Source organism: Xiphophorus maculatus, chromosome 1 (assembly GCF_002775205.1).
Source record: "Xiphophorus maculatus strain JP 163 A chromosome 1, X_maculatus-5.0-male, whole genome shotgun sequence".
Lineage (NCBI taxonomy): Eukaryota > Metazoa > Chordata > Actinopteri > Cyprinodontiformes > Poeciliidae > Xiphophorus > Xiphophorus maculatus.
In genome coordinates this window covers 25,706,859-25,733,581 of record NC_036443.1, presented here as the reverse complement: position 1 = coordinate 25,733,581, position 26,723 = coordinate 25,706,859, and the positions used below count along the sequence as shown (strand labels likewise).

Genomic DNA, 26,723 nt, shown 5'->3' with positions numbered 1-26,723 from the left:
AGAGGAACAGCGCAAAAATGCATCCTATTATTATAATCTAACAGTTCCCATCACTGCTGGTTTTTTTTGTTTTTTTTTAAATACTTAATTATTAATATTTAATTTACCGTAGACTTTTGCTTGAGGCTCTCAGGGTCGCACATGTCATTCGACTCAAGCCAGGCGATGGAGTTGGAGTAACGTGCAAAATCAGTTGAGCCGTTTCGTGCCTGCAGAAGAGACACGCAATAAATAAATGGTGCAACTAGAAGGAATAAATGCAAAAATCAAAGGGAAAAAGTTCAAAAACATTAAAAATACATCCGTTTAAATTCGTTAATTGTTGATTTTCTTAACTTACAGTTAAATAACACTTATTTAAAGTAATACTGACCTTGACTGAAGCGATCCTGGCATATTGGTTAAGATCCTGGGAGCTTCTCCTGGCCTCAGCGCAGGCGTCGTGATGCCCAGCAGGAGCTGCTGATGCTGCGATGAGAAACAGGAAACAACCAGCGAGCGAAGCGAGGCAGGAAGACATGCTGACGTTATAGTTTTTCCCCTTGTAGCAGGTGAATTGTTTGTTTTGGTGTCTGCTGAATGTGTTTGAATTTTAGGTTTAAGTTGGCCGTCTTATATAGGTGGCCACGCACACGCACACCTCTGGAGGTGTGGCCACAGCTGGATTTTCCTCAAACCCTCATACCTTCATAATGCGTAATTTAAACAAGGACACTGAGCGGCTCTGTTAGTAATAAAACCGGGTCATTTACAAATAAAGGTAAAAAAAAAAAAAATCCCCCGACGTTTTAAAACTGAGGATGTGTCAGAGTCAATAAAACTATTCACCTTCACCTGAATTAAAATAAAAGAAGAAGAAGATTACCTTTTAACAATTTCAAATACAAGCAGCGAATATCAATGTTATTAAAATTAAAATACATGAAACAAAAACCTCAAACTTACGTTGCATTATCTATCTATCTATCTATCTATCTATCTATCTATCTATCTATCTATCTATCTATCTATCTATCTATCTATCTATCTATCTATCTATCTATCTATCTATCTATCTATCTATCTATCTATCTATCTATCTATCTATCTATCTATCTATCTATCTATCTATCTATCTATCTATCTATCTATCTATCTATCTATCTATCTATCTATCTATCTATCTATCTATCTATCTATCTATCTATGAGTAATGCTACTTCAACCTATTTTTACTCAAGTAAAAGTAAAAAGTAACTGAAAGTATTTGGTAAAAACGCTCCTCAAGTTCTGAGTAACTGATAAAAACATCAATTTATCATTAGACGAGCCAAAATGTAAGGAATTTCAGTATTTTAAAGATCAAAATGAAAATAATTCATGTAAATAAAATAACTACAAAGTAACACGATCAGACAAAAGAATTAATGAAACTTTAACATGAACTCATAAAGTCTGTGTTTGCTGAATTTATGGCTAAAAGAAGCTGAAGTTACTCAGAGGGTCGATTATCCAGAAATTTTACTCAAGTCAAAGAAGCGATACTTCAAAATAAAATTACTCAAGTAAAACTGAAATAAACTGAAGTAAATGTAACTATCTATCTATGTATCACTAATGAACTTCATTAATAAAAGTAATTATTTCATCATGCGCAGTACAGAGGAAGTGAGAATAACCGTTAGTTACCTTTTCAGATCATAATGAGCCAGTTTATCCACAAAGAAACTTCCCAGCTCTGCCCTCTTCTCTACCAGAGAAAACACATTGTTTCTGCTGAGAAAGTGGGTGATGAGGGAAGGAATCAGAAGACTTCCTTAATTTTTCCCACGTGTGTGTGATGATAATGACTGGTGATGATCTGATCTGACTAAGTGGACAAGTTGCAATTGGCGATGACTAAAATGGGGGAAGACCTCGTATGTCATCTGTTTGTTTGTCTGAAATCCTGTAACAGATGAAGAGGTTTCCGTGGCTTCTAATTTATTTCAATTACCAAAGAATTATTGAATGAAGTTAAAAGAAAATTACAGCAGGTGGAATATACTGTTTTCCTGGGAAAATTTTTAAAATTCTTGTCCATTTTGTAAAGGGACAAAAATCTAGACCTTTAATTCATTCTGCAGTCTGTATTTAAACCACAAGTAACAAAAATGTGTTCAATAGCAAAATATTTATACATCAAAATGATCTGATACATTTTTTGCATATCAAATATAGTATTACTAATAAAAACTAACTGCTCTCATGTAGTACTTCCTGCAGAGGTTTTGCCTCATTTTAGATTGAATTATTTTTAACACAATATTTGCTCTTGTTCTTTTTATTTGCTTGTGTAATAAAACTAAACCAATGAGCAAATAAACAAGGATCTCCGGTGTCTTAAATTAGCTATAGATAACATGTGTAGCAATCAGCGGAGCACTGTTTGATTAATAATAGTCCTGACATCCACAAAGGGTTAAAAGTAGAGCCGCTGCGCCTTAGCGTTGCCATGGAGATGGAAGACTGGGACAATAATAATAAAAATAAATCTAATAATAAAAACTCACATAATTCATCTGACTAATATTTCAGAATTGAATAACATAGTGCATGGAGAAGAAATATAAATAGCTGTAAATTAGTAGAACATCAATTCATAATTTCCAACAAGTTGCTGTTTGAATCTTTAAGACAAAACATTTTTGGCTTTGTGACGTCATTGTTCTGACATAGAACCATAAATTACGTCATAAACCGTCACCGACTGTGTGAGATTAAATTTCCTCATCATATTACTTTTCCACAAAGATGCTTTAAGGTCACTGTGTTACCAACACCTGCCTGGCACCTGGGTTTTTTATTCGACCTAAGTAAACAAACCCTTCTGATACGGCTATAACGATTGCTCAGAAATGACTGTGTACGTCTTGTAAAAAAAATAAAATAAAATACACAGATGTGTGTTTTCTTTTGTGGCAGTGATCATTTTAGCTCTTACACACAGCCTACTCAGAGCTACAATTGTGAAGGGGAAAAAAGTTAAATTAAAAAAGTAACTTAATGAGCACTGCGATGTGTTAAAAGTATAGAAGAGATTAATCTGTCACCACTCTTCACTCTTCAAACTCTATTAAATGCTTTAAAACCAAACTAAAAGGGGAGCTTTTATACAATAGATTTTAACTCAATGTTAATCAGAGTTTGAAGTCATTTATGTTGTAATTTCTACTTGTTTTAGGGAAATTTTAGTCGATTTTCTGGAATTAGTTTTGATCATTTTATTGATTGATGTATTTTTCTTTACATTCTTTTCAATTATATTGCAAGGAAATGTTATAGGATTGAGTAATGAGTAATTGTTTTGTTAAAAACATTGATTTGTACATTTAATATTAACAAATGTATTAATATATTTATTTATTTTAAAATGTGTTTGTTTCTTTTGTTTTCCTTTCCTATTTTTCTTTATTTTTTCCTTCCTTTCTTTCTTTCTTTCTTTCTTTCTTTCTTTCTTATTATTATTATTATTATTATTATTATTATTATTATTATTATTATTATTATTATTATTATTATTATTATTATTATTATTTGTAGTAGTACATGTACTGTACAGTAGTATTTCCTCCTTTCCTCCCTATAGTCTCTTCTTCCAGTCCAGTAGGTGGCGGTAATCCCGTTAACATCTCCCTGCCGTTCTGGAACAGGATGCACCTGGAAGTTCTGCTGCTCTTGAACGCACCGCGGTTTGCTCCGGAAACGTTTCCGTGTTATTGTTGTTGTGAGCAGTTAGCATGGGCAGCTACATGTCAAAAAGTTTCAATAAAAGGTTCGTTAAGGCTTTGTATTGGCATTTTATGGATTTTATTTGAAAGATTTGTCCTAAGCATATTATCAGTAACGTTGTTTTTGGTGTAAATAATCTCATTATGTGCAACTGAGTGCAAACCGATGCTAATTTTAGTCCAACTAGCAATCCGCTAATTTTGCAGTTTTATTAATTACGCCACTTTTAGATTGATGCATAATGTCTATTTGCTGTGGGCGGTTAAAGCCGAAGTCAAATCCCGTCTTTGAAAATGCAATCTTCTCAAACTAGGGACATTCTGATAATTTCTTTTCCAGATACTGGCGTATATACTAGTTAAACTCTAACTTGATGGTGCAAAACTACGTACAAATTCCTTAAATCTCAGCTTTTAGTGAGTAAAAATGTTGCTTGTGGTGCTGCACAGTGACACATGGTAGCACTGTTGTCTTTTTGAACCTTCTAAAATCTTAATATAACAATAAAATACTTGTATAACAGTTACCAACCACTGCGATAGTGTACTTTTAATATTGAAGAAAAAAAATCTACGGAATGTGCCAATGTTTGTATCCGATTAATCAATTAACCGTAAGAATAATCATTTAATCGATGACTAAAGTAATTGCTAGTTGATTGATTTGTGAGTACATATTGACAAATGTGCTATGTGTTTAAATCAATCTTTGATTCTCCTTACAGGCTGCCGTAGCTCCCCCCATGATGAACTTTGAGGGTTTGGACCCTGGGATGGGTGAGTACCCAGCCGGCCTTCATGGGACTCTGGAGGCCCGGCTGGAGCCCGCCCTGGACCCGCACCTCAACCCGAGCTTGCTGCAGGGCGTGGAGCTGGACCCGGAGGGGCTGGCTGTGACGGTCCCTGAACCGGTGCACCTGATGGAGGGCGTGTTCTCTGAGCTCCACAGCGTGGTCTCAGAAGTTGGCATCCCGGTCACCGCAACCCATTTTGATCTCCAAGAGGAGATGCTGTGGATGGGAAACCACAGAGTGAGATCCTGAAGTACCTACTGCTTAATTTTATTACATTTATTATGTTTAATCGTCTTTCATAATTTCCTCTCCGTAGGGCCATGTCACGTCGTATTTTGGGCCGACAATGGGCCGCCATTCTTCTTTCCAAGTCCACGCCACAGATGACATCCGACACATTCAGAGCTTGGAGACGGGGGTGTTGTTCCTCTCTAAGAACAACCTCAAATGCTACACTAGAGGAGGCCTTGTTATGTTTGATTACCCGTAAGTGATGCAATAAATGTTTATTATACTGACAGTAATAGATTTACTACAAACAGCTTTTCCTGTTTTTTCCATGCACCAACCACACACTTCAATGTGTGGTTGGTATTGGGATTTTATTTGATAGATTGTTTTTTATTATTGTTTATTTCTTTATTTAAGGATTCTCATCAGTCTCTATTAAAGTAGAGACTATCCTTCCTGCAGTCCATACCACAAACATTACAATAAAGTCACATTTTTACAAACATCACAAAAAAGAAATGCCTAAAAACACAAACAAAATAAACCACAAAATTCAAATAATTTTTATTTTTATTTTGTCTTTTATTCTTTATATGTTGTGTTGTCTGTGTATCATCTTTGTGGACCATGAGTCTGTTGAATGAAGTAAATCAAATCAATCAACCGCCTCAATAACCTTAACATTATTGGTTAAAGGAGATCATGAAATACTTTAAAACACACAAACAAAATTAAAACAAAACATTTCTAAGATAGTTAAAAATAATTTACTTTGAGTATAAAATTCATCCATTCCAGCAATTCAATATTATTTCATTATGTGTTATAGATTTTTTAAGGTTATTTTTAAAATGTACATAATTAGCAATTAATGTAGTTACAGAAGGCAACATGTTGTAGTAAGCAGCGGCTCTAAATAGTTACAAAACAGTAGAGGCTCGTCTAGTTTTAAAAGCAGTTTATGTGAAGTCCAGATTTTGTGCAAAAAGAGAAAAAAGCTGCAAGCTTGCCTGTCACAGATTTTCATCCACAATCAGCATTGATGAATGAAATTAACATTCGTTATAAAATGACATCCCAGTTCTAGCATTGCAGCTTTATTTTGAACTACCTGCCATTTATCCAGATGTTTTTTGAAGTTTTTTTGCAGTTTATCCAGATGTTTTTTAGACCAGTGGTGTCCAAAGTCAGTCCTCGAGGGCCGGCATCCTGCATGTTCTAGTTCTCTCCCTGCTGATAGTAACAACCTTTTCAGCATGTCAATGTTCTTCTTAGGCCTTCTAATGAGGCATCATTAAACCAGAGAGAGAACAAAAACATGCAGGACCAGAAACTGCTCTAGACCAAACAGCTGAACAACGTGATGAAAGTAAAAGTATGAAATTCAATTCAAATATTGCATCCAAGTTATTAGGATTGCAGCTGAATTTGCCACCATGTGGTGATTGAACACAACATGTTGCAGTGAAGGTTTTAAAATGAGCTGACATGTTTTTCAGGATGGAGGAAGGAGCTGATATGCATAGTCTCCTGATGACGGATAACAACACTCTGCTCATGGGGGGATTACAGAACTACGTTGTAGAAGTTGATCTCAACACAGTTCAAGAAACTCAAAAGGTTGAAGCATTTTATGGGACTCATAATTAACTACGAGAGAAGTTTGAACTCATTTCATTGTCTTTTTACTGTTTGTGTTTTTATTAGTTTACAGTTGAGATACCTGGAGTCGCAATAATGCGTCAAACGAGTCGTTTCTTCTTCTGTGGCCACACATCCGGCAAGGTGAGGAGTCCTCCAGGATGCCGGTTTTAAAAAACATTAGAGCTGCAACTAACATTTATTTTAGTAAATGACTATTTTATTGACTATTCTGATGATTAAACGATTAATCTGATAAGTAAGTTGACACATTCTGACAATTTTTCATTTAAACCTTTTTATTCAATATTAGAAATACATTAAAATATGCAAATAAACAAAAAATTCAATAAATTTTTAAGTAATAAAATAAACATTTCAGTACCTAAAATACAATAGCAGCATTACTGTTGGGAACAACGCTTGATCAAATGCAACAAAGTTAAAAATATACTTCCAACATTAACATGTGGAAGTGTTGTATTTGACTTAACAGCAATACAGTGCATGGCTGATCTGTTGATTAATCTTTGGATTAACTGATAAATAATTAGATATCTAAAGGTGCTTAATTGGAGATTTTTTTGCAGAATTTGAACCAGGTGAAACTAAAATGGTGCCACTTGAGGAATTATGGGTAAAAAATATTCACAAACAAAAGTTAGTTTTTTATCTTGAATGTAAAATATATGTATATACAATTTTTTTTAACATTTTGGATAAATATATGTTCCAAGTGTGTTGTTCTGTACATGCCAGATAACGATTAATTGATTACTGAATTAGTTGACTATTATTTAAATAATTTGATTAATTGTTTCAGCCGTAAAAAGGATGCGTTGGTCCATTTTTGTTTCTCACATTTGCAAACCTCTTGCAACAGGTCACCCTTCGCGATCTTCGCACCTTTAAGACGGAGAATGAGTTTGACGCGTTTTCCGGCAGCCTGTCGGACTTTGACGTTCACGGAAACCTCCTGGCTGCGTGCGGTTTCTCCAGTCGAGGCCTGAACGGGTTGGCCTGCGACCGTTTCTTGATGGTCTACGACCTCCGCATGATGCGAGCTGTTACTCCGCTTCAGGTCCACGTGGATCCCCTCTTCCTGCGCTTCATTCCCACCTACACATCCCGCCTGGTCATCATCTCACAGACAGGTATTTCACCCACAAACTGAAGCTGTTGTTGAACTCCATCGTCCTCCTTCCAGGGTTTGTACAGGTCCTTGAAATCCTTGAAAATGGTTGAATTCCAATTAGGTGTTTTCAATGTTTGGAATGTGCTTAATTTCTGCAGAAAGTCCTTAAAAGTGCTTGATATTCAAACTACATAGTTTTATAATTTTAGGCTTGATTAAAAGAATAAAATTAGAAAATGTAATTTATTTTCATACATAGAATAAAAAGACACATTTTCATCTTCATATTTGAATTTAAATTAAAGCAAATTTTTCTTGTTTCAATTCAGTTAGAATGACCAAAATTATTTCTATTAAATAATTATTATTATTATTAGAATGAATCGTAATAATTATTAATTATAATTAATATAATAATATATACAATTATAAATTATAATTTGTTATTATTATGACGATTAGTAGTAGTAGTAGTAATAATTAAATAGAAATGATTTACAATTTAAATATTATTTAGAAATTATAACAATTAAATAGAAATTGCTAAAAGCCTCAAAACACAGTAAGGACATTTTTTAGAAAATCCTTTGTGATTTTCTTTATGCATTTAATTTGTTTGGATTGTTTCAATGTTACCAATATTCCTAATTTCTTACAGACTTAATAATGTGTGTAATTTAAATAAAGGTTGGCTTATATCATACATTATTGAAATGGCTTGATTTTATTTTTTTGTAAAATTAGTTATTTTTTCTAGGAGCAGTCAGGTGTTCAGGATGAGTGTGAGAGACATTTCAAAACAACATTTTGTTATTTTTTTGTTTACCTTGCACCTCCTGTAGAATGTAAAATATTCCCACAAAACAGAATTTAAATGTTATATAATACTGAATTGAAACTCTGATTTTTAATTCATTTGAATTGTTTTAATCTCCAAAGTCTGGTGCTGGAAAAGTTTGAAACTCACCTTAAAAATTCTTGAATTTTACTGCGGCAAAAGTGTACAAATGGCGAGTTCCTTTTCAAACATTCAGTCATCTTTTTGAGTGTCCAAGCTGTCCACTTCCTGATTCTTTCTCCAGGTCAGTGCCAGTTCTGTGAGCCCACTGGTCTTGCCAACGTGGCGGACATTTTCCACGTCAACACTGTCGGTCAGCTGCTCATGAGCTTCGACGTTTCGTCGAGCAAACAAGCCTTGGCCTTTGGGGACTCGAGTGGGTGTGTGCACCTGTGGTCTGACGTCCCAGAGGTCTCCTTCAATGACTACTCTCGGGAAACAGACTTTCCTCTGCCCTGTCTGGTGGACACATTGCCTCAGCTGGACTGGAATCACGACCTCCTGCCCCTTTCTCTCATTCCTATGCCGCTAACCAGCACCGAACCGCTGCTGTCAGACTGGCCCACTCCCCTGTCTACACCAAGTCCCAGGTAAGATCTGATCACAGGCAACAGCTGCTGTCGCATTTCTGCTAAGATCTGAGATTTAAGGTTTGCAGATGAAATCCATTGAAATGTGTGTCTCACTTCAAAAATATAAAATCTTACCAAGTATGTTTGTTCTAGTTTCTAGCGCAAATATCTTGGCACGCTTGAAATAAAACTTAAAAGTAACTTTTCAGCCATATTGATAAAAAGTACTAATTCCAGTGGCAGATTATTTCATCTATGAGATGGGAAACGTGTCATCTTGTCTTTACCAGTATGAATAGTACACGTGTATTGGGATCACAACATTCTGCTGCATCAGACTGAGATGTCACCATTTTATTTATATTTATTTAAGATTCAACTCACCATACTGGAATGAAATATTAAATTGATTAGCAATAACCAAATTACTTCAAGCTTCCAGTTTTACTTTCAGTTTCAAGCATTTATCATCCCGATATGAGTGGATCTTCAGAGCTTTAGCATAACGTTGCATTGGTGGCATTGCTGCTGTTATTGAACAGCATTTATGGTTGCAGATGCACAGCATGCATGGCCTGTAACAGCTGTGGCAACATACTTTTTTAAATTGTCCAATAAATTTTGTGGCATAATTTCTCAGCTGTTGATCATAATAGTGTTGGAAATATTCTGAGTCATTGTACTTTGGGTTTTATGTGTTAAACAAACACAAATATTATCTAACTGTGGAAAATGATACATAGTTTTCAACTTTCTTTTTTTTTTTTTTACAAATCATAAAATCACTCCATAGTATTCATCTCCTCTGAGTCATTTCTCAGCTGCAGATTTTTTGCAGTACGTCTCTTAACAGCTGGAGACTGGCATTTTTACCCATTCTTCTTTGCAAAACATATTTTTTCATGTAGATATTCATATTAAAATAACTGTGTACCTGATTCCTTTTGTTGGGCAAACAAGGGCATGGAGGAGGGCACCTAAAAAAGACCCTGGTTCCTGGAAAAACACAGTTAAAAGGTTAAAAATTATGCTCAAAGGCAGAAGATGCTTCCTGATAAATATGGTGTGGCTAAATGTAACGTTTCCCATCATGTTTTAGGAAGGAGTTCAGACTTTGGTATGAATAAAACTCAACATTCTCGACTTCTTTCTCAAGATGTACAACAGGAAGCAGTGAACCTGGGGCATTGTGCCACAGAAACCAAAGGGAAGTGGGAAAGAACTAGCAGAAATCACAAGTAGATTGTGCTTTTTTATTGTTTATTGGTCAGCTGACTATTAAGGAAAATGTAACATAATCAGTCTCACTTTTACATGTTTGTGAAGTCATACAAAGGAACCAAAACGAAAACTGTAACTGGATTTTGGCTTCATAATATTATGTAAATGTGGAACTGATGCTTGAGTTTTATTGTTCTGTTGCAAGTGACATTATTTACAGTTTCTATTTTACATACTCAACAAAAAGGAGAAACAACACAGATATGGGGAAGAAATGGCTGAGATTTAGCAACAGTGTGCATAAAGCAGACGTCAGAGTGGTGGTTTTAGTCATGGTGTTGCGTGATAAAACATCTGAAAACACGTTTCTCTCCACAGGCGAGCTCCTCCGGTCGACCCAGAAATCCTGCGCACCATGAAAACCGTCGGTTTCATCGGTTATGCACCAAATCCTCGAACACGCCCTCGAAACCAGGCAGGAAAAAACTACTTTAAATTCTCCTCCTGAGTTCAAAATAATCCCTGTTTTATTAGGTTTTTATTTGATGGAATCAGCAGTGCCACAGATATTAACAACTCTAAGAAATCCCTATTAAATAAGTTAAATAATAAAATGTGTTCTGTACTTTTTAAAATTAATCGGTGCATTTAGAAACTTCTAATTAGTAATCCACAACTTAAATTTAGTATAAAAACAAATATGAAAATATTTATGCTTTCTAAAAGCACAATCTATTCTTTTCCACCTGAAGATATTGATTAAATCATTAAAGTAGTAAGAGACACATCAGTGTTAATCAAGGCTTTCTATGCTGGTGCATAAAACAATATCATTTATTTAAAGGAATTTTAATTTGTTTACCAGGATTAAAGATTATTATGCGTGCCAACAAGTGTAAATAAATAAATTAGGACTGCAGGTAACGATGATTTTAACAATCAGTTATTCTATCAATTAATTAATTAGTTGATAAGTCCAGACTGAAAACTTATTTCTTTTCCCTTCACCACCATTTAAAATAAAGGAAAAAATAGTACTTAATTGATTTTAATTTGGGGGAAATTGCTGCAACTGAAATTAAGTATGTTTTGGTTTTTGTTTGTATTATTAGTTTCTGTATTTATAGTCATTTGATGTTTTAGTGACAGTTTTATTATCGTATTGTTTTTTTAAAATAAAACTTAATTTTATTTCTTATTTTATCATTTATCTATCTATAAAGTTGCATTTATTGTGAAGCACATTGGTCAGCTGAGGCTGTTGCATTTATGTAACATTAATCAATATTTATATGGTATTTTTATATAGCACTTTTAAAAATTAATGTGCTACATAAATAAACTTTGACTTGACTAATTGGACAGAAATTTGGCACATTTTGCAGATTTTACATTTAACCCCTTAAATCCTGTTTAGTACCATATTAGAAATATATTAAAAGATACAAATGAACAAAATTAATTTCCTTTTAAAAGAAAAAAGAAAAATTTTATTGCCTAAAATGCAATAAAATATAATTCCCTTAGTGAACGCTTGATAATTTGTAGCAAAAGATGAATCTGCAGCTAAAAAATACATTTAACATTAACATGTGAAAAGCTCAGTTCTTTCTGCTTGACTTGAAATCAATACAGTGTAGGGTTCATCTGTTGATTATTTTTGGATTAACAAATTGATAATTGGATGCAAAATGGTCTGAACGGAGATTTTTCTTTTAAAATGCAACTAGAGGAGATTTGAGTCAAACGAATTTATAGACAGAGAAAGTTTTTTATCTTAAATGCAGCAGTTTTGATTTAATTACCACTCTGACTGTGGTTCTTTTATTAAATTGCCCTTTTTTTGTCTGTATGCTCCAGTTAAAAATCTATTTCTAAATTAGTTGACAGTTACTTCAATAATTGAAGATTATACATAAACATTTGGCTGTTGTTTAATTTTTTTTGCAATGTAACATGTTGATTTCAGGTTCCTTATAAGATTAAAGACGTGGAGCTCGATTACGATAATTACAACCAGGTTCCAGAGTCGCCCATCGGACGTGACGAAGAGCCGCACCTCTGCATGGTGCCCAAGAAGTACAGGAAGGTGGGAGAAGCTAAACGTCACTCTGTTTGTTTGGAGAAAACTTCTTCTAAACGTGTTTGTTCTGTTCCAGGTCACCATTAAATACTCCAAACTTGGACTGGAGGACTTTGACTTCAAACATTACAACAGAACTTTGTTTGCGGGTCTCGAGCCTCACATCCCCAACGCCTACTGTAACTGTATGATCCAGGTAAAGGGCGCGAGCGCTCCGGTCCAGGTTTTGTGTAGAGTCGTGTTTTTAACGCTGCTGCTGCTGTTCGTTTTGGTGTTTCAGGTATTGTATTTCCTGGAGCCGATCAGGTGTCTGGTGCAGAACCATTTGTGTCAGAAGGAGTTCTGTTTGGCCTGTGAGCTGGGTTTCCTCTTCCACATGCTGGATTTGTCACGAGGAGATCCGTGTCAGGTTCGCTTTTATTCAGGACCCAACATTTAGGAAATGTCAGGCAGGAAAAGTATTTACAGTTCTGAATGAGTGAGAAAAAAGAAAATTAGTTTTTGTTTATAGTTTAAACTTCAGTTTATTCCTCCTTCCATCATCGTTCTTTTCTTTTTCTTCCTTGTTTTCTTCTCTCACTTCTGTCTTTTTCTTTATCTGCTCAGCTTGTTTTGCTTCTCTCCTTCTTTCATTCCTTCTTATTATCCTTCCTTCTTCCCTTCCTTTTTGTTTCCTTCTCATCCTTCTTTCATTCTATCTGTCTACCCTTCCTTCCTTTTTTGTTTCCTTATTGCCAGTCCATCCATCTTTTTTCCTTCGATTGCTTTTTTTGCTTCCTCATCATCCTTCATTACTTATTTCCTCTTCCGTCCATCCACCAATTCATTCTTCCTTCCTTTTATTTTTGGTTCCTTATTATCCTTCCTCCCTCATTTTCTTTCCCCTCCCATGCATCCATCCTTCCCTGTTTTGTTTCCATCCTCTTTTGTTTCCTTCCTTGTTTTGTTTCCTTGTCAACTTCCTTTCCCCTTCCATCCATCCATCCTTAATTCCTTTTTTGTTTCCTTATCATGCTTCCTTCTTCACTTTCTTTCCACTGCCATCAATCCCTCCCTCCTTTGTTTCCTACATTTTTTGTTTCCTCTTCATCTTACCTTTTCCTTATCATCCATTTATTAATCTTTCCTTTCTCTGTTTCTTTATCATCCTTCTTCTTTTTTTGTTTTCTTATTATACTTCCTTCCTCTCTTCCTTTACCTTTCCATCCATCCTTCCTTTGTTACATTCCTTTTTTGTTTCCTTATGATCTTTCCTCTAGTTTTTCCTGAAGGTTCAGTATTTAATCTTTGACCACTGTGGGAGCATCTGCTCTAAATTCATTGTTCTATTTTACATTAAATTGAGTAAAACGTTTAACTTCATTCTGGAAAACTTGTAAAATGTGTTGAAACTCGTCAATCTTTCCAACATTTACTAAAATAATCTCACCCTGCAGCCGTAAGTTTCCTAACCGTCCAGCTCCTCATTTCTAGGCCAGTAACTTCCTCCGCGCGTTTCGTACCATCCCCGAAGCCTCGGCTCTCGGTCTCATCCTCGCCGACTCTGATGAGCAAACTGGGAAAGCCAAACTGGGACGCCTGATCCAGAGCTGGAATCGCTTCATCCTCACCCAGCTTCACCAGGAGACTCAGGAGCAGGAAGGCCCGCAGGCCTACAGGGGGGTCAGCAGCAGGTCAGAGGTCAACTTCTACCTCAACGGTGGTTATGCTCTGGTCCAAACAGGAAAAAAATAAATGTTTTTTTTAACTGGTGTCAGCTCTCTGGGCTCCTCTGCTGAGTCGGCCATCGGGAAGCTGTTTGGCTGTGAGGTGGAGAACAGCAGCCTGTGCCGCTGTGGGAAGGAAACGGTGCGATCCTCGCTCACCTTGCTCTTCACCATGCATTACCCAGAGCAGAACTCCCAGGGTGAGTTTCCCACATCCATCAATATCAGCTAGGAATGCAAGTTATTAATTAACGAGTTCATTGACCGTAACGGTCATCTAACGATTAATTGATGAGTGGCCATTTTCTCTTGTATGAAAAGGGCTAAATTTCTCATAATGCACTGAATTAGACAAAAATACAATTAAATTTTAGCATTAATTTGTGTCCGCTCTATTAAATACTGGCTGATTAAACAGAAAATTCGTTTTTTCTTGCATTATTAAATTTAGACATTTTTATAAAACATAACAAAACATCAACCTCTAAAGTTGCTGGATAGAAAAATAAAAGATGAAAATAACAAAATATGTGAAACACTTAATTCCCCATGAACAGAGAGATATTCATAAAGAAATACAGAGTCTGAGTCTCTTTAAGGACTAGTTATAACTCCAAGAAGCGCATTTACTCGTGACTAAAGTTGGGTGGTAACTATTTACATTTATTAATGTTTAGGATCACTATTACAACATTGTACTTTTTACTTTCATTATGAAGTATCACTATTAATACTTGAGTAAAATTTCTGGATTCTCTACATAGAGTAACTTTACTTTGTTATAACCAACAATTCACGAGACACACACCTGCAGTTTTTGTTGAAGCTTTATTATATTGAAAGAAATTAATTTGGATTTTTTTTTAAACCTGATTGTGTTATTTTGCAATTGTTATATAAATTCTTTTAATTTAGATTTTTAAAATACCAAAATTCTCAAATAAATTTATATTTTAGTCCTTCTGATGATGTCATTTTTAATTATTAAATGACTGTTTTCATCACTTAGTACTTTTTTATTCATACTTGAGTGATTTCTTGGACGGCTATTCTCACTTGACTATTTTTGACCACTCTACCCACCTCTGTTTAGGGAAGCCCTCAAAATCAACAATAAGTAAATTATAAAACTAGTAATCATTTTTCTGCGTTGCATCATCCGTTTATATTTTTTATCTCGCCTTCGTAGCACTAGCACATCAATAATTTTTGTGTGAGATGACTAAGTCATGCAGTTCGGCTGAATAAGCGCTATTAAGTTGATAATTTAAGGAGCTTGTGTGTTTATATGTCAAAGCAGAATAACATAAAGTGCCTTTTGCGCAACAAACTCCGTTTGGACAGTTTTATTTAACTGCTGATAGCGCCATCTTTGTTCCTGCCTCCGCTTAAAATGACCCGCGGCGCCCTCTGGTGGATGGCGGCGGAATTACAACACTTAAAGAAGGTCTTAGGCAGCGGACGTTATTAGTTAATATATTGGAACTAATCTATTAATTTTGTGATATAATTATTTAATCAACTATTAATCGACAATTAAACTTAAGTTGATACATTTTTTGCATCCCTAGTGTCAACATTTTTTCTTATGAAGCGAGAGCGGGCACAGAGTATTAATTTCATTGTGATTTTGTAGATAAAACAGTAAAGGAGTATGACTTTGCTGAGATTCTGAAGAGAAGCATCTGTTTGGAGCAAAACACTCAAGCATGGTGTGAAAACTGTGAGAAGTACCAGCCCACAGTGAGTTAAATCTCAGTACATTAAATGAACTTGCACCTAAAGTCGACTCTGTGGCGTTACGATGTTTTTGTTCTCCGTTGCAGGTTCAAACACGCAACATAAGGTGTCTGCCGGATGTCCTGGTCATAAACTGCGAAGTAAACAGCGCTAAAGAGGCCGAGTTCTGGAAAGTTCAGGCAGAGGTGAACAAATCTTAGTTTGTTTTCTTTTGTGATTCATCAGGGAGTTTTATTTGCACTTACATAATGGGGATTTTTTTTGTTTATCTTTACAGTGTGCTTACAATAAGGCCATGCAGAAAGAGGCCATGGAGCCTGCAAAGCGTACTGAGCCGCCACCCATGCCTACAGAGTGGTGCTTGGAGTATGACACCTTTGATTGCTCATTTTGTTTTTCTGTTACAAAAGTATGCAATAACTAACTGGAGGGAACGTTCAGCTCTTTGACTTTATAACACAAAAACAAAACAAAAAAAATAAATAAAATCATTCTTTAGCAAGTCTAATTGTAAACCTAGTTGAGCTGTTGCACCTGGAAACAAGATGCCAATTTAATTAAATATCCCTTTGGGATCAATGAAATATTTTTGAATTTGAATCAAATTTCAATAAGAGAGCTGTTAGCTGAAACAAGGTAAGTTAAAATAATGGCAAATGAAGTGTGTTGAAAAAAAAGTTTAAAATGAAAACATATCAGGATTGGAAACCCATATCAGTTTGGTTTTAAAAGTCTAAGAAACACAACAAAAGAAATATTCTGAAACAGAAGTCGATATTTGTAGCCAAACTGCAAGAAATCAAATGCAATTCAGATCAAAAATACTAGAACTAGAACCACCATTAACACCAAAACCAGAGGTTAGTAATGCAAAGAGCCACATTTATGTTAGTCCAGCTAAATAAGATTACTTAGAGTCGGGAATGTTAGATTAACTTTAAAAAATGTTAAATTTTTGATAAATATCTACTTCTAGAAATTTGTTATCATTTTTACAGAACCCCAATTTATTTTACCTTTAGGTTTTAAAATACAGGTAAACATAAAACTTTTGCAGAAAAGAAGATGGGATGTGGGATGCTGAAATTTATGGAAAATGACAATTTTGTTAGTTTGACTTTATTAAACATAGTGTAATAAAAAAATAAATAAACATAGATACATACAAACAAAATAAATTTAAAAGAAAAGCAAGCGAAAGAAGAGCAGTTGTAAAGTATATTTACCCGTTCAAAGGAGTAAATAACGTAATTCCAACAAAAAATAGATTAACAACAATATCTCTTTATTTTTATTGCCATTTGTCGTAAAAAATTCATTCATTACATAAAAATTAAACTGCTTAAACCAGCGTTTGTTATAAAGTTATTTAAAACATTACGGTTTATATTTTTATCAAAATTGTAAAACAGCCGACTGAACACCCTCCCAGAGTGATCATTTCATATTTTTGTTAAAGGTTAAGGGTCATTTTCAGCAATTTTACTTCATAAAGATGAAGAAATTGGAAGAATTTTACATATTTATGAATGTAATTTATAAACTGTAGTTACTGACTGGCTGCTAGCCTGCAGACTTGACTCTGTTTGGATCAGTGAGTGTGATTTAACTCATTCTGGATTCCCGTGTTTGCGCAGTGGGGAGGAGATCTGCAACACGGAGGGTTTCACCTTTGACACCCGGGCCGAGGATCTGCGGCACGTCTGGATCCCCGCCACCCTCAAGATGTCCATCAGCAAAAGCCAAGGGCTGGAGATTGTCAGCTGGTCCGAAAGCGACGAAGTGAGGGTAGAAACTATTATTATCATGGCGTTCAGATTTCTGTGGCGGCTCAAACTCTTTATGATGTCTGCGGGCAGATCAGCGCTGCTGATGAGGCGGACGGGGTTTCCCTGTACGACCTTGTGGTCACCGTGCCGCACATCCAGGACGCTCGCACCGGCGGAAACCTGGTCGCCCACATCAAAGTGGGCGAGACGTACCATCAAAGAAAAGAGGTAAGCTGAAACATCAACAACAACAAAAAAGTTACACAGTGTCTTTCAAAGCTAAGCACGCATATTTTATCAGAATATAACCAAAAACATATATGGAGTTTTATTTAATTATGTGATAACTAACAATTATTTTAGTAACCAGTTATACTGACAATTAATCAATGAATCAAATAAGAAAATTAGCATAGTCTGCTGATTCTTCATTAAACCACGTATGCTTATTTTATACAATACTAGAAATGCACTTAAATATGCAAATAAACAATTAAATCAAGAATTTAAGACTTTTTAAGACCATTATGAATGACATTTAAGACCTGCATCACAAGGGGAAAAAGTACATACAAGATTAGACACGTCAAAACAAAATGTAAGACATTTTAGGGTCAACTTACATATTTTCTAATTAATTTAAGACATTTTAAGGTCTTAATTTTAGATATATGAATTTAAGACTTTGTAAGGATGTTTAAATTTCTTTTTTAAATATTGCAAATTTTATTGCCTAAAATAAAATGTTATTTTTATTTTAGGTGTACAGGGTACTTTATTTTATAAAGAGAATGTTACTGATTCAAATATCAAACCAAAAATCTGTGTAAAGGCTTTGATGATCACAAACCAAAACTTGTGTATTTTATGTTCAGCCACTGTGTTTTGTAGCAACGCTGGGTTTTAATGAATGAAGACATGTTTAGGCCTGTAATGAAGGCAGTTTACGTAGCGCAATCATCATGTTGTGTTTACTGATGCAGAAAGTCATACATGCTTTATGTGTTCGTGAGCCCTGGTGTTTTTGTTTTTTTCCTATTTTAACATGCAGGGTAAAATAGGAAGCGGTTCTGGCACTAGGAGCCTCTTAAAAAATGAAACAACACACACACAAACGCGTTTGGAGACCAAAGAACAAAAAGAAAGAAAATAAGAAAAAGAAAAAAGAAAACTTCCTGGTTTTAAATGATGTTTGTATTTCAGGGAGTCACACACCAGCAGTGGTACCTCTTTAATGATTTTCTAATCGAACCCATTGATAAGGTAGGATTTTACCACTTGTTTAGTGTGTTATGCAGCATCTTGTTTGCTGTCAGAATAAATGTTCTGCTCTGCTGTCGACTAAAGACTGAAGCTGCTCAGTTTGACGTCAGCTGGAAAGTTCCTGCCATCCTCTACTACGCCAAGAGGAACTACCACTCCAGATACGACCTCCGCAGTAAGTTAACCTTTGATCTGGAGGATTTATGTTTGACTTTAAAGTGGTTCAGATCCGATCACCGTTTGGGTTTCAGTCAAAAATCCCATTGATGCCAGCGTTCTGCTGACGGAGGCGTCGCTGGCTCGGAAACAGAGGAAGAGTCACGCCACCTTCATCCCCCTCATGGTCAGCGAGATGCCGCAGGCGGGCGACCTGGTGGGGCTGGACGCCGAGTTCGTTACGCTCAACCAGGTGGGTGGGATGGATGGATGGATGGATGGATGGATGGATGGATGGATGGATGGATGGACGGTCAAATAAACGGATGGACAGACGGACGGTCAAATGAATGGATGGTCAAATAACCGGATGGATGGATGGATGGATGGACAGATGGATGGATGGATGGATGGATGGATGGATGGATGGACAGATGGATGGATGGATGGATGGATGGATGGATGGATGGATGGATGGACGGTCAAATAAACGGATGGACAGACGGACGGTCAAATGAATGGATGGTCAAATAACCGGATGGATGGATGGATGGATGGACAGATGGATGGATGGATGGATGGATGGATGGATGGATGGATGGATGGATGGACGGACGGTCAAATAAACGGATGGTCAAATAACCGGATGGATGGATGGATGGATGGATGGATGGATGGACGGACGGATGGATGAACAGATGGATGGATGAACAGATGGATGGACGGATGGATGAACGGATGAACAGACGGTCAAATAAATGGATGGATGGATTGAGAGATGGATGAGCGATGGATGGTTTTACAAATTAATGGATGGCTGGCTGGATGGATGGATGGATGGATGGATGGATGGATGGATGGATGGATGGATGGATGGATGGATGGATGGATGGATGGCTGGCTGGACAAATTGTCGGACAGATGGATTTCCTGGTAGTTTTATATTAAGTATTATATTGTATTTGTATGTTTACGAGGCTTAGTTTGTATTTTATTTTATTACTATTCACTAATAATAATTAAGTAGCTAAACACTTTATTCTGATCACTATTCATATTATATTAAACAACATCATAATGATTATGATCATTTTTACCACCATCGGACCTCCATAAACAGATTTTAATTTTTTTACTCTGGGAAGTTTTGGAAAGAAAACTTTAATTCTAACCTGGCGTTTTGTGGTTGTAAATTATATTAGAGATTAAATCATTAGTTATTTAATAAAACACAACTTTTCCTTCAAGTTTAACTTTTTATTTAAACAGTTGCCACAGACCAGGGAATTTATAGATATTTACAAAAACAAGACAAAACATGAAGCTTTCTGTTCAAATGCCTGCGACTGTTACGTGTCTGATTCTGTCCAACAGTAACTTTGCATTTTCTAATCCTTATCATAACAGTAAACATTATCCTCTAATATTTTCTTCTTTAGAGAAAAATACTAGAATATAGCATCATAAAATGAACTGAATGATCTGACTTTGTCTGCAGGAAGAGGCAGAGCTGCGGAGTGACGGCACCAAGTCCACCATCAAACCCAGTCAGATGTCCGTAGCCAGGATCACCTGTGTGAGGGGCCAGGGGCCCAATGAGGGGGTCCCCTTCATCGACGATTACATCTCCACTCAGGAGCAGGTGAACAACACCCTGATTCCTTCATTTATATGTTTCCTATTAGTGCGGCAGACAACTGAATATTTCAGCAAAATATTTTACAAGAACCTAACTTGGTACAGATGTTCCCAGTTCCTTGCTATGTGGGGAAAAGAAAGTATTAGCCTATGACAAATTCAAGATGGCCGCCATTGTCTTCAATGAAAATTTGTTCTAAATGTGCCAATATTTATCACTGTGTTGTCAAAACATACAGAGCTGACCCCATAGAAATTATATCCACTTTTTATTTTTCAAGATGGCCACCACAGTTGTCATGGAAAACACCTTGTTAGATGATTGTGTTTGGTGTTAAATAATAGCCTGCATATTTCAAAACATAGAAATCGTATATATATTCTTTCTTTATCTCGTGCTTCCTTTTTCTGGACATTTTTCAAAATGGAGAAAATGGAGAATATATGTTAGCACTAAAGTCGACGGCAGCTATTTTGGGCACAGCTAACCAAAAGAATTAGGTTCACCAACCACTAATCAGCTAATCATGAATCTTAGCTTTACTAATGCTAAACTGATAAACACAAAAACATTAGTGAAACCTAAAGCCAAACAGCTAAACACAAAAGTCTTAGCAGAAGCTAATGCTAATCCACTGAACACATAATATTAGCAAAAGCTAATGCCACACTGCTAAACACATAAACAATTAGCAAAAGCTAAAGCTAACCATTGAGACGACTGTCTCACACTTCTTAATCTACTTCCAGTTGGTGACTGGTGTAAAACTTGCAATCAGCAATGTCCTCAGTTTTGGCGGCCATCTTGAAAAATGGCCGTCATCCTGAAATTCAAGTGGCTAATGGGAAATATGAAAATCATAAATTTATGGCCTGAGGATTGAACATTTCTATTTTTATGCTTGTGTCTGCACTTTAAATATTTTTCCAGTAATGTGCTGCACTATGTTGCTTTGGTCCGGTCCATCACTGAAATAAAATATTAATATTTCTTGTCAATTACATGCATCAAAACTGAAAATTCCCATATCATTTGGTCTGTAAATGCATCAACTAACTGCATTAAGCTGCTGAGTTCAAAACTACTTCCTGCATTAAGTAAACTGCAGCACCTTCTTTTTTTCTATGCTTATTACATTCAATTGTTGAACAGAAAACATGGAGAATCTAGTTTTAAGGTGTAGTTTTTTCTTTTAGGTGGTCGACTATTTGACGCAGTACTCCGGCATCAAACCAGGAGATCTGGATGCTAAAATTTCCTCCAAACATTTGACCACACTGAAGTCCACATACCTAAAGCTTCGCTTCCTCATCGACACCGGCGTTCGCTTCGTCGGCCATGGTTTGCAGAAAGACTTTCGGGTCATTAATCTCCTGGTAGGTTGAGGAATTTAGTTACTTCCACCTGAGTCAGATTCAGTAATGTAATGTTAAAACCTTTTATTATGTAAACTCTGAATATTTGGTGTCTTTAAGGTCCCCAAGGATCAAGTTATCGACACGGTCTACCTTTTCCATTTGCCCCGGAAGAGAATGATTTCTTTAAGATTCCTCGCTTGGTATTATTTAGGTGAGATGATCCAGCATTTATAAACGCCACAGAGCCGAAGTGACAGACATAAATCTTAACATCCATATATAATCTGATACTAAATTATCCGACTGCCATGTTGAAAACTGCCTGAAGAAAATGGTTTCATGTCGAAGGAAAACATAAAGATCTGCGTGGTTTTATATTTAATGCTGTGATTATGTTTATATACTAACAACATTGTTGAATGTTTGGATATTTATTTCGATTTACACATAGGTTGACACAGAATTAAAATTCAGCTTAAAGTCAAAATCTGAGAGAAAAAAAAGTCAGAATTCTGAGATTAAAGTCGGAACCCTGAGAAAGAAGTGGAAATTCTGAGGAAAAATCTGAATTCTGAGATTAAAATCAGAAACGTCAAATTAAATTCAAAATTCTTAGATTAAAAAATCAAAATCTGAAAAGAGGAAACTGAGACTAAAGTAAAAATTATGAGATTAAAGTCAAAATTTTTGGATTAAAAAGTCAAAATTCTGATTAAAAAGTCAAAATTATGAGATTAAAAAGGAAACTGAGATTAAGTCAAAATTCCGAGATTAAAAAGTCAGAATTCTGAGAAAAAAAACTGAATTATTTTCTTCAGTGGGCTTTATCCTCTTCTGTAGATAAGTGCACTATATATAATAGACCAAAAAAAGATTTTATTTTTTCCAGTGAATTGCACCGGCTCCTTCATCTCAGCCACCGTCTCATCTCACGCTCCTGCACTTCTGGAATATCCGAACTGGAAATGAATAATGCTGAAGTGGGAATTGTGAGAACCGCTCATTCCAGATTGTTGTCTTTGTTGTGCCGCTAGATCTCAACATCCAGGGGGAAACCCACGACAGCATAGAGGACGCACGCACCGCCCTGCAGCTCTACAGGAAGTACCTGGAGCTCAGCCGCGGAGGTGGGAGCGACGAAGTAAGGAAGGTCCTGAAGGGACTCTACGAAAAAGGCCGCCAGCTGGACTGGAAAGTCCCAGATTCGGATACTGGAGACGGTCAAGGTAGAACAAAACGGCACCAGAGAGAAATGAGCAGTTTAAAAGAAAATTCTCTGAACTGAGTGTCTGCTACCTTCAACAGGTGCTGCTGTGTTTCCCTCAGTGATGGGGCTGTGATCTGACCTCTGACCTTACACCACACTGGATCCGCTGTCACCAATCCACTCGTTTTATACTTATTTCTTTTTGCATTATGTTGAGCAATATTGAATGTTTGTACAGTTCATTTCAACTGGAGAAGCTTCATTATTGAATCAGTGACCAAACAGTTTCACTCTTTTATGTTTTGTATTTCAAAATAAAAGTGTTAAGTTAAAAAAAATATATTCCTAGTAGTATTTTTTTACCATGTTTTTTTGTCTAGATTTTAGTGCAAATATCACTAGAAATAAGACAAAACTAACTTACATAACTTTTCAGCGAGATATAGGGGCTTAAGTCAATAATCCCTTAATATTGATTTTAAAAAGCACTAGATTATTGGGATGTGCTGTGGTGGCGCAGGGGTTAAGCACAACCCACATAAGGAGGCCTTGGTCCTCGACGTGGCTGTCGCAGGTTCGATTCCCGGCCTGGTGACCTTTGCCGTATGTCTTCCCCCTTCTCTCATTACCCACTTTCCTGTCAGTTAACTATCAAATAAAGGCCACTAGAGCCAATAAAAACCTTTAAAAAAAAAAAAAAAAAAGCACTAGATTATTTCACCTATAGCAAGGTGAACGTTTCTCAATTTTTTAAAACATTTTCTAAAACTATAATTTCATGACATTTACAGTTTTAACAAATATGTAAAAAAAAATTATATACTGCAACTTTAAAGCCAAAATTGTCAAAGAAAAAGAGTCAAAATAAACTCTGAACAAAGATCTGTTTAAGCCTATAAAGGTGATTTCAGGCGTTACTATAATTAAAAAGTATTTTTTCCCAACAAACTTCAACTAGAAAATTTCGGAAGAAATTTAGCCGGGGCCTGCCAAGGCGCGCCCGTCGGGCATGGGCCCGGCGTCGTCGCGCCACAAATCGGCGTCGACGCCAAAGGACGCCGCGACGTGATCAGTGGCACGCGGAGAACCGCAAGAACGTTAAGCGAGGCGGACGTGCACCGTTCGGTACGATTTAAAATGTTGTCAAGGCTTTTATTTTGGAAGTTTTGTTAACCTTCATTTCAAAGGGCCAAACTAATCCCATGCGTAATAGTCCTTGGGTTAAAATAGTTATATAATGCTCAAAACACAAGTAGCTGATGTAAAAATATTCAAGGCTTTTATTTTGAAATTTTCAGTATGCTTCATTTCAAAGGGCCAAACTAATACCACGTGTAACAGTGCTTTGGATGAAAAAGTCAAATAAAGCCAAAAAGAGCAATTACGTCATGTAAAATTATTCAAGGCTTTTATTTTGAAATTTTCAGAATGCTTCATTTCAAAGGGCCAAACTAATACCACGTGTAACAGTGCTTTGGATGAAAAAGTCAAATAAAGCCAAAAAGAGCAATTACCTGATGTAAAAATATTCAAGGCTTTTATTTTGAAATTATTATTATGCTCCATTTTAAAGTTCCAAACTAATCCCATGTGTAACAGTGCTTTGGATGAAAAAGTCATATAAAGCCAAAAACAGCAATTACCTGATGTAAAAATATTCAAGGCTTTTATTTTGAAATTTTCAGTATGCTTCATTTCAAAGTTCCAAAGTAATCCCATGTGTAACAGTGCTTTGGATGAAAACGTCAAATAAAGCCAAAAACAGCAATTACCTGATGTAAAAATATTCAAGGCTTTTATTTTGAAATTATTATTATGCTCCATTTTAAAGTTCCGAACTAATCCCATGTGTAACATTGCTTTGGATGAAAAAGTCATATACGGCCAAAAAGAGCAATTACTTCATGTAAAATATTCAAGGCTTTTATTTTGAAATTTTCAGTATGCTTCATTTTAAAGTTCTGAACTAATACCACGTGTAAGAGTGCTTTGGATGAAAAAGTCAAATAAAGCCAAAAAGAGCAATTACGTCATGTAAAAATATTCAAGGCTTTTATTTTGAAACTTTTGTTAAGCTTCATTTCAAAGGGCCAAACTAATACCACGTGTAACAGTGCTTTGGATGAAAAAGTCAAATAAAGCCAAAAAGAGCAATTACATGATGTAAAAATATTCAAGGCTTTAATTTTGAAATTTTTGTTAATATTCATTTCAAAGGGCCAAACTAATACCATGTGTAACAGTGCTTTGGATGAAAAAGTCAAATAAAGCCAAAAAGAGCAATTACGTCATGTAAAAATATTCAAGGCTTTTATTTTGAAATTTGCAGGATGCTTCATTTCAAAGGGCCAAACTAATCCCATGCGTAATAGTCCTTCGGTTAAAATAGTTATATAATGCTCAAAACACAAGTAGCTGATGTAAAAATATTCAAGGCTTTTATTTTGAAATTTTTGTTAAGCTTCATTTTAAAGGGCCAAACTAATACCATGTGTAACAGTGCTTTGGATGAAAAAGTCAAATAAAGCCAAAAAAGAGCAATTACGTCATGTAAAAATATTCAGGGCTTTTATTGTGAAATTTTCAATATGCTTAATTTTAAAGTGTAAAACTAATCCCATGTGTAACAGTTACTGAGTTAAATCAGTTATATACAGCCCAAAGCAGCAAGTAGTTGTAAAGGCCAGTTCTCAGTCCTGATCTGTTTCAACTGAGGATAGATAGAACTACAACGATGCGTATTCGTAGTCCTAACCAGCAGCCAATAGCCTCTTGAGTTCCGTTGCTATGGCAAATAATGGTCTCAGCAGGTGTGAGCTCTGAGCTGTGAGCTCTCAAACACACAAGTGTGTTTGAGCAAACACACTTTACTGAAAAAAAGCATTGGAAACAAATCCTTCTTGTTCGGGAACCGTAATACATATTCGAAAAGCGTTTTAAGCGTATGACAGTTCAATGTGTCTTCTGCGATAGTCCCGAGATTCATATCTGTACCTCACTCAGAGCATTTACAGTGATGAGAGAAAGAAATGTTGTGCCCAGATATGAACCGAGGTCGGCTGTCACTCTAATATGAGCAAAAATGAGAAACTTTGGGTCGCTTAGAGGCAAATTGTGGACAAACCATAACTGGTATCGACGAGCCGTCTTCACTTTCGAAGAGATCACAGACGTATCTACAAAATGAAATTTGAATGGCATTTCTAGGTGAATTTGTGACGACACAGCAAATCCTCAAAAATAGGGTATTTCTAGGATTTTTCCCATTGAGTTATAATGGGGTTTTTTTCGTAGTTTTTTGCGAATTATGTCGCCATGTTAATCCCGAATCCCACCAAAAGTAATAGCTGGAATGGCGTGAATTTTCTGCACGTTTTGATACCTCTTTTGTAGGTGTGCACGCAGCGGTATGAGCCGCATTAACGGTTACGGATGAAAAATAAAGAATAATAATAATAAAGAAACTTTTCTTGGGAGAATAGCAATAGGTTCCTGCCATTGCTTTGCATGGCAGGCCCCAATTACTCAGTGGAGACGCCTGACATTTTGGTTGGGAAATCCTGATTTTGCAGGAAGTTGGCGGACTTGCTGCTCCAGCTTCACATCTAGTTCTTCTGTACA

At 36.0% G+C, this 26,723-nt stretch overlaps 1 protein-coding gene across 1 annotated transcript; it reads left to right on the top strand.

Moving 5' to 3' along the window:
• The first annotated feature begins 3,704 nt into the window (after positions 1-3,704).
• Positions 3,705-23,384, top strand: pan2 (PAN2 poly(A) specific ribonuclease subunit). The gene is made up of 26 exons (XM_005798905.3): positions 3,705-3,793; positions 4,475-4,780; positions 4,860-5,029; positions 6,274-6,394; positions 6,482-6,559; positions 7,299-7,569; positions 8,633-8,978; positions 10,560-10,656; positions 12,151-12,270; positions 12,341-12,460; positions 12,545-12,673; positions 13,738-13,937; positions 14,022-14,170; positions 15,607-15,713; positions 15,797-15,895; positions 15,988-16,076; positions 17,348-17,492; positions 17,570-17,707; positions 18,683-18,742; positions 18,827-18,917; positions 18,994-19,151; positions 20,397-20,540; positions 21,734-21,913; positions 22,013-22,106; positions 22,930-23,121; positions 23,201-23,384. Exons 2-26 carry the CDS (start codon positions 4,493-4,495, stop codon positions 23,233-23,235), a joined length of 3,621 nt encoding a protein of 1,206 aa, XP_005798962.1. The 5' UTR covers positions 3,705-3,793; positions 4,475-4,492; the 3' UTR covers positions 23,236-23,384.
• The last annotated feature ends 3,339 nt before the right edge of the window (positions 23,385-26,723 follow it).

What these genes read in the sequence shown, in the direction of transcription:
- pan2 (XM_005798905.3), top strand. Translation starts at nt 4,493, where the DNA reads ATGATGAACTTTGAGGGTTTGGACCCTGGGATGGGTGAGTACCCAGCC. An exon ending in GGTCATCATCTCACAGACAG is followed by an intron (nt 7,570 to 8,632) that starts GTATTTCACCCA and finishes TTCTTTCTCCAG; the next exon opens with GTCAGTGCCAGTTCTGTGAG. An exon ending in TGCCCAAGAAGTACAGGAAG is followed by an intron (nt 12,271 to 12,340) that starts GTGGGAGAAGCT and finishes GTTCTGTTCCAG; the next exon opens with GTCACCATTAAATACTCCAA.